At 34.6% G+C, this 12,217-nt stretch overlaps 1 protein-coding gene across 1 annotated transcript; it reads left to right on the top strand.

Moving 5' to 3' along the window:
* The first annotated feature begins 3,621 nt into the window (after nucleotides 1-3,621).
* LOC120425950 (uncharacterized) lies at nucleotides 3,622-9,676 on the top strand. Its single transcript, XM_039590587.2, has 5 exons — nucleotides 3,622-4,092; nucleotides 4,176-4,644; nucleotides 9,016-9,198; nucleotides 9,252-9,365; nucleotides 9,422-9,676. Exons 1-5 carry the CDS (start codon nucleotides 3,870-3,872, stop codon nucleotides 9,555-9,557), a joined length of 1,125 nt encoding a protein of 374 aa, XP_039446521.1. The 5' UTR covers nucleotides 3,622-3,869; the 3' UTR covers nucleotides 9,558-9,676.
* The last annotated feature ends 2,541 nt before the right edge of the window (nucleotides 9,677-12,217 follow it).

The following is a 12,217-nucleotide window of genomic DNA, read 5'->3' as shown; positions in this document are numbered from 1 at the left end:
TTTCGGGTTATTTTAAGCATCTGTGCAATTTTTGAGTGAAATTGTTTGCGATTAACCCATTGATACCCGAGCTTAAAGCTTGTAAAAAAATTGTATTCATACAAAAATGATTTTTTTTAATCACTAATAACTTTACAGTATTGAGATTCACAGCTTTGGTATGTTCTACAAAATTATAGAGCATTAAATGTTCAATTGGAAGCTCACTTTTGGGAATAATTTGATGGAATTAGCGCACTTTCCCATACAAACTTCACCTTCGAGTATCAATGGGTAAATGTTGACCGATTTAGCTCATTTTTTGCCCAGAGTCCTTAAATAACTCAAGGAACAATATTCAGCTTGTGGAGCGAGGTTTTGAGAAAACTCCAATAACGTCATGATTCGAAATCCGGACACTTAGTAGCACATCATTTTTGTTACAGCTGACAAAAAATCATGTAAAAAGTTGGAAATGTAGAAATATCAACAGGATGTAGTATTAACAGTCAGTTTTAAGAGAATGCATGCAAAATATGTCTTTTCTAACAATTTTTCATCAGATGAAAATTAAAATGAATTGTTGTTCTTCGAATTCCGGAAACTAATAAAAGCTGATTCGAAATCCGGACACTTTTGCTTCGAATTCCGGATACTCGATTTTGCTAATAAATCGCACAAATTTGGACTAAAATGTTTGTGAATGGCATTCTTTGGGTCTCAAATAAGCTGTTAACATCAACACAATCGATATTTTACAAGGGTTTCCAGCAAGGCCACAGACTGGCAAGTAATTAATAATTACTTTGATTTTTAGCTGGTAATTAGGTAATTCTTTAATTACTTAGTAATTCACGGTAATTAGCGTAATTTAAAGTAATTAATTGGTAATTAAAGTAATTTTTGAGTAATTACAGTAATTGATTTTTTTTAAATTGTACTTTTTCAACAAAACTATTTACTTTTTACATATAATCTATTATAACAGAATCTTATTGATTTCAAATAAGAGTGAAACACAAAGATTACAAAAAACTGATTCTGTATGAGAAGGCCTTATTCACCACACAGAAAAAAAGTGTGAATTTACTCGACACAGAAAAGATGAATCACATTTAAACTCAGTTGATGTAAACTTGAGATTTGATGTAAACAGTTGAATCACACGTGAAATCATGTTTTTACGTATAATTTGTTGCAAATTTACATCAAATTCCATTTAAATTTAAATGTTTAATGACGTGCAAAAGTGTTACATCATAAATGATGTAACATTCGGAAATATTTTTTTTGTGTGCATAGTTCTCTCCTAAAACTTTCCTAAAATTTATTTTTATCATGTTGTTTATCAAACTGATTAACAACGAAAGGCCATGATATATTACCCAGTGAAAAATGTTTTGTGAATCTAAAATCTATTTATTTTTATTAAGTTATTATAAAAATATGTTTTTTTTTTTTGCAAGAACTACATTAGAATCGATTATTTTTTATGTTTTTTCTTCTAATAGGCAGTCAAAATAATTTGAAGTTTTTGTGGATCAAATATTTAAAACCAAAATGTACTTAATTATCATTGAAATATACAAAGTTTTCAAGTGATGGCCATTTAAAAATCAATAATAATAAAAATATGTTTTTTTTATATTTTTTCATCATCTGCAGAAATTGACAGTCCTGTAATATCTCTCTATTAAGAGATCAGTAATTTTCCCTAAAAATTTCCAAATATTTCTGAGACAAATGTTTCAATGGTAAAAATCAAACTCAGTGAAATTAAAATCAACTAATATTCAGATGCAATTGAATCCAATGTTAATGTCACGTTCCACATTATCTGTATTTTCAGTAACAGATTTTTTAAATTTGCTTGAGAAAAAAATGCAAAGTAATGTCAAACCAATGTTTGAAAAGCGTTTTGAAACTTAACGTTATTTTGATAAATTTCACAATTCTCAAGAAAAGCCGCTGCAAATATTTGTCAAAGTTTTTGTTTAGCTCAAATAATCAGGGGGCCTTTTTTACATCAAATTCTATATATTAATGGCATTCGACTTTGGAAGCTGAAAATATTATTAATTTCATATATTGAAGTAAAGTAGTACAATTTTTTTTGCTTTTATGGCAAACATGACTTCAAAAAACGTAAGTCAACTTAAATAATCTTCATTTGCAATTGATTGATAAGGGTTCGGTTGATTGAAACGTGAAACATAATGAAATTTCGAATCAGATAATGAACAGGTTAAATTGGCCATGAAACAATTATTATTGGTCATTTCCAGATATTTTTTTTAAAGGTCCTTTAAGCTATTGTGTTTTATATGTTTATAAGACTTTTAAAAAAATTCTAGATATCAATTGAGCTACTTATTTTTTACCGAAAAATTGTGTAATTAAATACGAATGTCAATTTTATAATAAAATAAAAAATTCCAAATTTCAAACCAACTCGCTGTAGGATATCATGTAAACATCACTCAAAGTTTCAGCGCCCTCTAGTTGGGGGCATTTTTGACGTTTAATCGCCTATATCTATTATCAATAAAAATTATACGTGAAAAAACAAAGTAAACAGAATAATTTTTGAAAGAGTTATCGAATGATCTATTTATCTATAATTTAGTTAAGAACCGTATAAATGAATACTTAAATATAAATAAAATGTTTTTATCGTAGTGAAAAGTAATTAAGTAATTTGTGTAATTAATCATTTTGAACCAGTAATTCGAGTAATTCATTGGCAGACTGGCATGTAATGAACGCTTCTGGAAACCCTTGATATTTTATTTAAAAAAATGCTTGAATTGAAGGAAATCAAAACCATAAATTTCTGCTTTGTCTTCCCGGTGCTTCGGACGCCTATGAAATATTTCACGTGAAGTGTTTTGCATTTTTGATAATCTTATAATTTTATTTTGTTTAATTGTTTTGACATTAACTACAGCGTTCAAACAAACTGTAAATGAAAGTTTATGTTAGAATTCATCAAATAACCCATTTTTGACATCTATAATACGAATTTATAAAACAAGATGAGGTGTCCGGGTTTCGAAGCATCCGAGAATTCGAATCATGACGATATTCTGGGCACCCTAATGTTTTAACATGTTTACACAGTTTTTGTATAATGTTTTTTTTCTGACAGTCAATTTGCCTTATAAACAAACAATTTTTTTAGATGTTGGCAGAATTTTATTCTTAGGAACAAAGTAGAAGGAATTCAAAGAAATAGGAGAAGCAATATTGATTATCAATACCAATGTTTCTTGTTGCTCAACTGACTTGTAATTGGAAGGTTAAATTTAAACTGAATTTTATGTTTAAATCGCAATGATCTCAATGTTTGGTTATATTGTTACTGTTTCTCTTGTCCATCCAACTAATCGATTCCGGAACGATCATCATTTGGACAGCTTTGACTGGAAAGGCACATGATTCCCCTATTTATAATTCATTCACTCAACGTGATGTTTTGAACTCCAAGCTGATCTTCGAGTAACCCTAATTCAGCATCACGTTCAACGTTGCTGCGTTTTTTTTTATTCCTCCACGAGCCGTTCTAGATTTCACAGTGTGCTAATGTGGCTCCCACCTAGTTTACGCAGCAGCAACTCCATGCCCAATACAGGCTTTAGCTGGAAATTTACAGAGCCACTCCAGACTGCAGACCGAAACCGGGAACGTTATATTTGCTTTGGACATTTTCACGTTAAGTGCTCCAGAAAATTTCACTTTATCGTAGGGCCTGGCGGCAGTCTGCGAGCAAATCTCGCCAGAGTTACAACAGTTAGAACCTTTTAGGAATGATCGCGGTGTTTTCGTAGACCTTTGTTAGTTAAGTTTAATTTTTAGAATAATAAATTAAAGTAGTGTCAATCAAAATAACCATGAAGAATCTGTCGAGTACGTGTGTCTATTGCATTGCGTTGATCGCAGTCGGACATTGGATTGAACTTAGGGCAGCGGAAGAACTTGATCAAGGAGTGCAAAGTGAAGTGAATCAAAAAGACTTTACGGGAGTTCCGGACGATGGAGGAGGAAGCAAAAGTGTAGTTCTATCCCGAAAAAGACGTTTCCTGCAGTTTCCGGAAGGAAGTTCCTTTCAAGTTGGTTAGTACTTGGGAAAATACTAGTGATATCACGAAGGTGTTGCTCATCTGTGAACCCATTCTAATCCGTTCCGTTCTCTCCAGTGTACGATCAAACCATCCCGATCATCGGCAGCACTCTGCTGTTCACGGTGGGTGTCACGTGTGCGTTGGCGTGGCAACTGCCCAGCATCTCCCTGCTGGAGATCTTCAAGATGCTCCAAAGTGATCCCACGTTAGCGTTAGGACGTCGGAGAGACGAAAACGTCACCGGAACCATCCTGGTTGATACCAACTCCACCAAGGGTCACTTTGACAAGGACAACAAGCACTCGTATTATTACACAGCAAGCAGTCCCGGGATGTACCCGGTCGGAACGATGGGGACGAAAAACATGTTGAGCTATTACCAACAGCCAGGTCTGTCCAATCGAGTTAATTACTACACGAGTGGCAGTGGTCCTACGTGGCCACCGAATCCCGCCAACGGTGGGCCAGACTTTGGAAAACTGCCGCCCAATTTTTTGTCACCCTACAACTGGACCAGAAACGATTGGAGCAACGTCGTCAACAGGTATGCGCTTGAGTTACGGTTTGTAGTGGACAATTACACGAGTTGCAGAATTGAAACATTTGTGTGTCGTTGAAATCATTCTGAGCCAATAAAGCTTTGGAAGTGTATGAACTCTTTTGTTAGCATAATAAGCAATGAAACACATTTGCTGTGTGATCAACATCAAAAAGCTGAACTAATTTGCTGGATTTTATTTCCACTTAGACTGGTACAAATTTAAATTAAAGTTTTTTTTCATTGAAATTTTTGTTTCTGTCAAATCTCACTTTTTTTTTTAATGAAACTAATGATTGCAAAACAACTGAACTAGTGTGAAATGCATTTTAAAAACCTTTTTGCATTCAAATGTTCAGATTATGGCTTGTTATTTAAATTTCCATAAGAGTTGCTTCGAATATGGACGCTCCCTTGCAAAGTTACTCATAAATGTTTGTTTCTGGAATGTAAAAGTAATTCAGGGCCAAAAATTGCATTTTCGCTTAAATGCTGCCATTGACACCAACACTTATATTTTTTCAAATTTCTTTCGTCATTTCGAAACATGAGAAAGCATGCGCTGAGCTACAATATCCTTTCATAATATTTAACCAATTTTGAGGATACACCCAGCCCATGGGTAGCACTGAGACACTTTGATTATTCTTCAATAAACTTTTCATAATCCATAGAAATCTTACAAAACATTAAGTGGAAGTGATTTTTGGCACATTTTTTTGAGTTTTTAAATTATTTAACCAAATATATGAAATATTAATATATAATTTAAATACTTTTAGTATAAATTTTTCGATTGAAGTTTTAAGTTGGAAAGATTGCCAATACAATGATACAACACAGCTAGAATCATATTGATTTTCGTAGAGTGTCCCATTGTTCCCCTCCTGTCTTATTGTTCCTGCCAAGGGCGTCTACAATGAGACAGACAAAAAATGCAACAAAATGCTTATGAGCAACTCTCTACGAAATCGGCCGATTTCGACCATTTTTATTTTTTTATTCGACTCAAACATTGTGGGGCCTTCCCTATGACCAAATTTGACGTCATTGCACAGTGGTCCGAAACCGGAATCTAGCGTGACAAAATTGATAGCGGCCACACGTTAAGATTTAGAGCTTTGGTGTCTTGGGGACAAATGATCAGGGTCAATAGGGACATCTTTTGGTATGGTGGACATTAGAGTGGTCCAAATTTTAGGGTGGTTCAGAATTTTTATTTTGGCGGGATGACGAGATAGCGCTTTGGTGTCTTCAGAAAAGTTGTAGGGAACACCATTCTGAGCAACTTTGCTGAAGGGCACAAAGCTCTATCTTCAAACGGGAAGTTTCTAGAGCCATTTTTGTTATTTAGGTTTGGGTGTTTATGAAAAAATGAGTTTTTTGAATTTATCAACTCAGGCTTATGTCGTAGCGAGTTGGCGTCTTCTAGACATTTAAAGAGCTTATCAAAACACACATTTATCTTCCAAGAGAGCGAAAATCGGACCTTTTAAACGAAAGTTATAGCCAAAATACGACGAAAAAGACGCCATTTTGAAATGTGAATAACTCGAAAAGGTGGTGGAGTTTGACCTCGCTCTTAGAAGCATCTGAAAGTACAAATTCTAGAGTACATTTGCTGAAAATATCTCGGAGGTCTTTTATGTTTAACTCATTTAATCTTAATTTGAAAATGAGCATTTTTAAATCGTTTTTTGCCCTTAACTTTTGATAGAATTGGCCAAAATTCGTTTTTCAAGAACGAAAATGTTCATTTTAACAAGCTCTACAATTGTCTAGAAGGGTTCAAAAATGTACAAAATGATCTAGTGGTTGTAAAAGAAGAAACAAGTTTTTACTGAAATATTTCAGGAATCAACAAAATAATTAAATTTATTCCTGAAATATTTCAGTAAAAACTTGTTTCTTCTTTTACAAACACTAGATCATTTTGCACATTTTTGAGCCCTTCTAGACAATTGTAGAGCTTGTCAAAATGAACATTTTCGTTCTTGAAAAACGAATTTTGGAAAATTCTATCAAAAGTTATGGCCCAAAAACGATTAAAAAATGTTCATTTTCAAATTAAGATAAAATGAGTTGAACAAAAATGACCTCCGAGATATTTTCAGCAATTGTAATCTAGAATGTGTATACTTTCAAATGCTTTCAAGAGCGAGTTCAAACTCCACCACCTTTTCGAGTTATTCACATTTCAAAATGGCGTCTTTTTTGTCGTATTTTGGCTATAACTTTCGTTTTAAAGGTCCGATTTTCGCTCTCTTGGAAGATAAATGTGTGTTTTGATAAGCTTTTCAAATGTCTAGAAGACACCAACTCACTACGACATAAGCTTGAGTTGATAAATTCAAAAAACTCATTTTTTCATAAACACCCAAACCTAAATAACAAAAATGGCTCTAGAAACTTCCCGTTTGAAGATAGAGCTTTGTGCCCTTCAGCAAAGTTGCTCAGAATGGTGTTCCCTACAACTTTTATGAAGACACCAAAGCGCTATCTCGTCATCCCGCCAAAATAAAAATTCTGAACCACCCTAAAATTTGGACCACTCTAATGTCCACCATACCAAAAGATGTCCCTATTGACCCTGATCATTTGTCCCGAAGACACCAAAGCTCTAAATCTTAACGTGTGGCCGCTATCAATTTTGTCACGCTAGATTCCGGTTTCGGACCACTGTGCATTGGTTCACCCATATAAGTCTCCATACAATTTTGGCTGGTATGTTAATATTCAAACAACTGTAACTTTTGACTGAATTTTCTGATCAATTTGGTGTCTTCGGCAAAGTTGTAGGTATTGTTGAGGACTTTTGAGAAAAAAATAGGTACACGGAAATTTTTTTTGCAGATTATTTATCAACTTTTTTTTCACTAAATCTCAATTTTCCAAAATAGGTATTTTTGGATTTTTGAGATCTTTTTATATGTTTTAGGGGACAAAATCCTCAATTTTTGAGCCATAGAGAAACATGGTCAAAAAATCTGCCGCCGAGTTATAAATATTTGAAAAAATAGTGATTTTTTGAAAAAATCAAAGCTTCATGCAAAAACAAGTTTGACATTATTTTTTAATGCAAAATTGAATTTGCAATCGAAAAGTACTGTACAGATTTTTTGATAAAGGGCTCCGTTTTCAAGATATAACCACCGAAAGTTTAATTTTAGCGAAATATTTGAAGTTTTTCGATTTTTAAAAATAGTGACCATGAGTGACCAGTTCCAATTTTTTTAAGTTCAGAAAATTTGCTATAAAATTGTCTAAGAGACATTGAAGATTGGTCCTTGGGTTGCAGTTACTGCTCTATTATAAGTATAGAAAAGAGTAGAAAATTTTATAAAACTTTCACTTTTCACTAATCGAACCAATAGTTCCAGGCTTATCAGAATTAAAAAAATACCAATTTTAGGAATTCATTTATTTTATTTTAATTGAAATAAAAAAATTTACTTTAAATTTGTCGAAGACACCAAATCGTTTAGAAAATCCCTTCTGAAGTTACAAATTTTTGAATATTATATTTAAATATATTCGAATATATTTGTAAAATAGCTTTTTTGGCAAAGGGAATTCATGGACAAAGTATCATCCAAATAAAAACATAATATAATAAAAAATCCAGGGTCAATTAAATGCGTAACGGGAGTAACGCTGTCCGCTTTGTAAGCGGATGATTCTGGGTTCGATTTCATCTGCTGCAACCTTCCATCGGATGAGGAAGTAAAATGTCGGTCCCGGCCTTGGTTGTTAGGCCGTTAAGTCATTCCAGGTGTAGGAGTTGTCTCGATGCCATAAGTACAAACAACACACCAAACCAAGCCTACTCCGGTGGAATCGCTGGCGGCGGTTGGACTCGCAATCCAAAGGTCGTCTGTTCAAACACTGGGGTGGAAGGTTCCTTGGAGTAAAAAGAGGTTTCGGTGCTCTCTCCATTCAAGCCTTCGGACTCCTAGGTTCGAGCAGAAACTTGCAATAGAGACCACAAAAGACCCGGGGGTCGTTAATGTGGATGGTATTTTTTTTTTGGGGTAACAAATTGATTTACTAAACAATTGGCGTATTTAGAAAAAAATACGATTTTTCTATACAAATAAAAGATACCTTATTTGATTTTGTGAGCATTTAAAAAAAAAATGTGTTTTTGTATGACGAGTTTTAGTCAAATCCGTACATAATTCTAGAACATTGTACTTTTCTTCCCCGAAAATTAATAAGATACGAGCTAATGATCAAGTCTGCCCACTCTCCCTTACCGTCCTCCCACATAGTTTGAATTCTCTACAAGTTGGAATAGTTGGTTGGAAATGATGAGGTTCTAACGATTTTGAATCACTGAATGCACTGTAATTGAACATTATTATTACTATTCATCAGATACCTTCAAACCTGGGTGCGGAACCATCCACCGAACTTCCAGTTTGGCCGGCGGCGCTTCTATCCGGTGTTTGGCAAGCGCAGCATCGACGCACACACCCACCCGGAGGACAAGTTCTTCCTGAACCATCACCGTTCGACGCGGCACGATCTGTACCAGAAGATTGAGAAGTTCCTTGAAGCGTAAGTTTGTGCAAAATTCTGCGTTGATTGTTATACTGAACATTTATTTTTAGTCAGGGCAAACATGGCCACCATTGTGTACTTCGAGCCCTGTGTGAAAGTGGCCAACGAAGGGATGCCAACGAGCCGGAATCCTTTCTACGAGAAATATTGAAGGCCGTTTTTAGGTAAGTGAGGCATGTTTCCAAAATCTGTTTCGTTTAATAACTCCAATCCCTCGTAGTTTGCCCAGCACGCACGAGACCCCCGAGCATCACGTTCACCGCAGGTACGACGAGGCCCATGCCCACGTGGGCGACTGTGCCGAGCGATACTCGTTCTGCGCGGACAGCATTTGGTCGGACAACTTCATCTTCTAGCGGTTTTTGACGGCTTTGGCCGGGCGCAGTCGCCGGTCGGCTGTTAGTGAATGGTGCCAAATATTTTTAAAAACAAGTGGATTTTATAAGTGTAAAAAATAGGAAGAACGTTTGTATAATTGACCTTTTTTATTTTTAAAAGAAAACCTGCGGGCCACATGCCATTTGGAGAAAAAAAACATAAAATCCAAAAGGCGGAACGACATCGATACATCAGAAATATTCAAATTGCTTTCATAAAAGTACTGATCCTTTAATTCCACTTTTTCAATCATTTCCCATGAAACTTTTGAATGTTGATCTAAGGAAGCCAACATACAGCTGAGTAAATCTCTATGCTTCCCAAATCGACTATCGAAAAAAAGCCATTTTACAATTGTAGTAAACAAAGCTCGAAACAAAGCCTTTTTTATCGGTGCAGCCATCTTGAAGATGGAAACTGCAAAATGTCGTCAAACGACCAACCACTGCAAATTTCCAAACCAGACTCACACCCCCGAGCATTCCACGATCATTCCAAGAGCGCGCACACACACACACATACGATTCTCTCATTTTTTCCTTTGTTAGAGCGTAACCGACCCGACGCTCATCGCCTGCGCCGCCGTGCAAGCATCGGATGACTTCGGTCGTTGTCGCTCTCTCTTTTCATAGAGCTATCTACGTGCGCATGTATTGCGTGTACGTACACGATGGATTTTTAGGTTAAAATTTGTGGTCGCCAGCAAAAACAAGTGGTAAGCTAGTGTGCGTGAGATCGGGCTTAGATAACTCTATTCACATCGCTTTGCGTTGCGCAGACAGACAAGCTCAACCTGATCGACGTACACACACACTAGTACGGTCACTCACGCGTTGCTGTCCTTTTTCGTGGTACATGATGTTATTCTCGTTTCGTGTGTGTCGCCGTTGCATCTCAGCAAGCAACAACAATCGAATTTCGACTTCAACATTTCAAATGGTCAATATATAATTCGTAGCACTATTTTCCGAAGAATAATAGAATCGCTAATATAATTTTGCATAATATTGCCTTTTCTCGTCTCATTCTCTACAGCAATATCACTTTATCCTTACAAGTCATTCTAAATAGCCATGTGAATCTGATTATCTAAAAACACGCCCTTTTCCAAAAAAGCTAAAAGCATTTCTTTAAATTTTCGTTATTGATTCTACTGCAGGTTGTGTAGAGGCTGTAAAGTTAAAATTTAGTGAAAAATGAGTCTTAAGTCGTAGATGGTGTCATTCATTTTTGAGTAATGACTGTCAATGATAATTCTGAATTCAGAGTCCAAAAATAGTAAATTGAAATTAAAACAACACAACAAAATCATTATCAGTTTTTTTCTAAAACAAACATGGCCGCCAAATGGCCGACCTGGAAAGATACCTATCAAAGCCCTTATAAGTGTCAACTTAAGCCCTCATTTTCAAGTGACGATATCTTGGAAATTTTCAATGTAAAGAAATGTATATTTTGTGAAATTTTCTGAATTTAAGCCTAAAATTATTTTATCGGCAAAAAAAGTCTTGCAGCCCTTTCAGCTCTTTTCAAAGATGACTGAATCGAAAAACTTCACGTAAAATTCACCCCTTTGCTAGGTAATTGTATGGAATCATACTGGCCATAGTAGAGAAGTGTTCAAAGTACTTCTAAAAGAAATGTTCATAAAATGTGGACAAGTTTAAATCATCAGTTAACTATAATTAACAAAATGTTAATGAATAGAATTCTTTCAATATTCTCAAAGTGTCATGATTTTTCAATGAACATGATTTCAAATCGGAAAACGGAATAGGCATCTAAGTAGAATTAATTTCATGATTTTTTTTATTTGTGCTTCGAATTCAGTTTATATTTCAATATGAATCGATAATTTATAAAAAAAAACTAGTTTTATTGAATTATGTGCAAAATATTAAGTTTTTAACAATTTTACTTAACATCTATATGTATTTTGTTATAAAGCTTATAACCATAGTTCACTAAATGTTAACATTGATTTTTGGCTTAAAAATTAAATTTTAACGTCCTAAATCTGATTTTAACAAAGAAAAACTATAACTATCAAAGTCACTCCGAAATTTAAAAAAAAAAGAATTTTCAACGCAACTATTTTTTTTAAACACTATTGAAAAAACTTTTTTTCTAAAATAGTGTATGGACCTTGTTTGGCCAACCCCAGCACATGTTTTAAAAATAATAATCTTTAGAAAAACCTTAACAGTTGGAAAATATTCTAAAAATAAATTGAAATCCTACCAATGTCACACCGGTTTACGATAATTCTCCGCCAACTCACACAGCAGTGTCCCCGACCCCCCTTCGATTTGCGTGAAACTTTGTTCTAAAGGGTAACTTTTGTCCCTGATCACGAATCCAAGGTCCGTCTTTTGATATCTCGTGACGGAGGAGCCCCCTTTCATTTTTGAACATGCGAAAAAAGAGGTGTTTTTCAATAATTTTCAGCCTGAAACGGTGATAAGATTGAAATTTGGTGTCAAAGGGTCTTTTATGTAAAATTAGACACCCAATTTAATGGCGTACTGAGAATTCCGAAAAAACGTATTTTTCATTGAAAAAATCACTAAAAAGTTTCAAAAATTCTCTCATTTTCCGTTACTTGTCTGTAAATTTTTTTTTGAACATGTCATTTGAA

This window comes from Culex pipiens, chromosome 3, assembly GCF_016801865.2.
Source record: "Culex pipiens pallens isolate TS chromosome 3, TS_CPP_V2, whole genome shotgun sequence".
NCBI classification, from domain to species: Eukaryota; Metazoa; Arthropoda; class Insecta; order Diptera; family Culicidae; genus Culex; species Culex pipiens.
The sequence above is the reverse complement of the archived record's forward strand: the minus strand, read 5'-3'. Positions and strand labels throughout refer to the sequence as shown.

Coding starts and splice junctions, on each gene's coding strand:
- LOC120425950 (XM_039590587.2), top strand. CDS start 3,870: ATGAAGAATCTGTCGAGTACGTGTGTCTATTGCATTGCGTTGATCGCA. Junction 4,093..4,175: donor AGGAAGTTCCTTTCAAGTTG/GTTAGTACTTGG, acceptor CGTTCTCTCCAG/TGTACGATCAAACCATCCCG. Junction 9,199..9,251: donor ATTGAGAAGTTCCTTGAAGC/GTAAGTTTGTGC, acceptor ATTTATTTTTAG/TCAGGGCAAACATGGCCACC.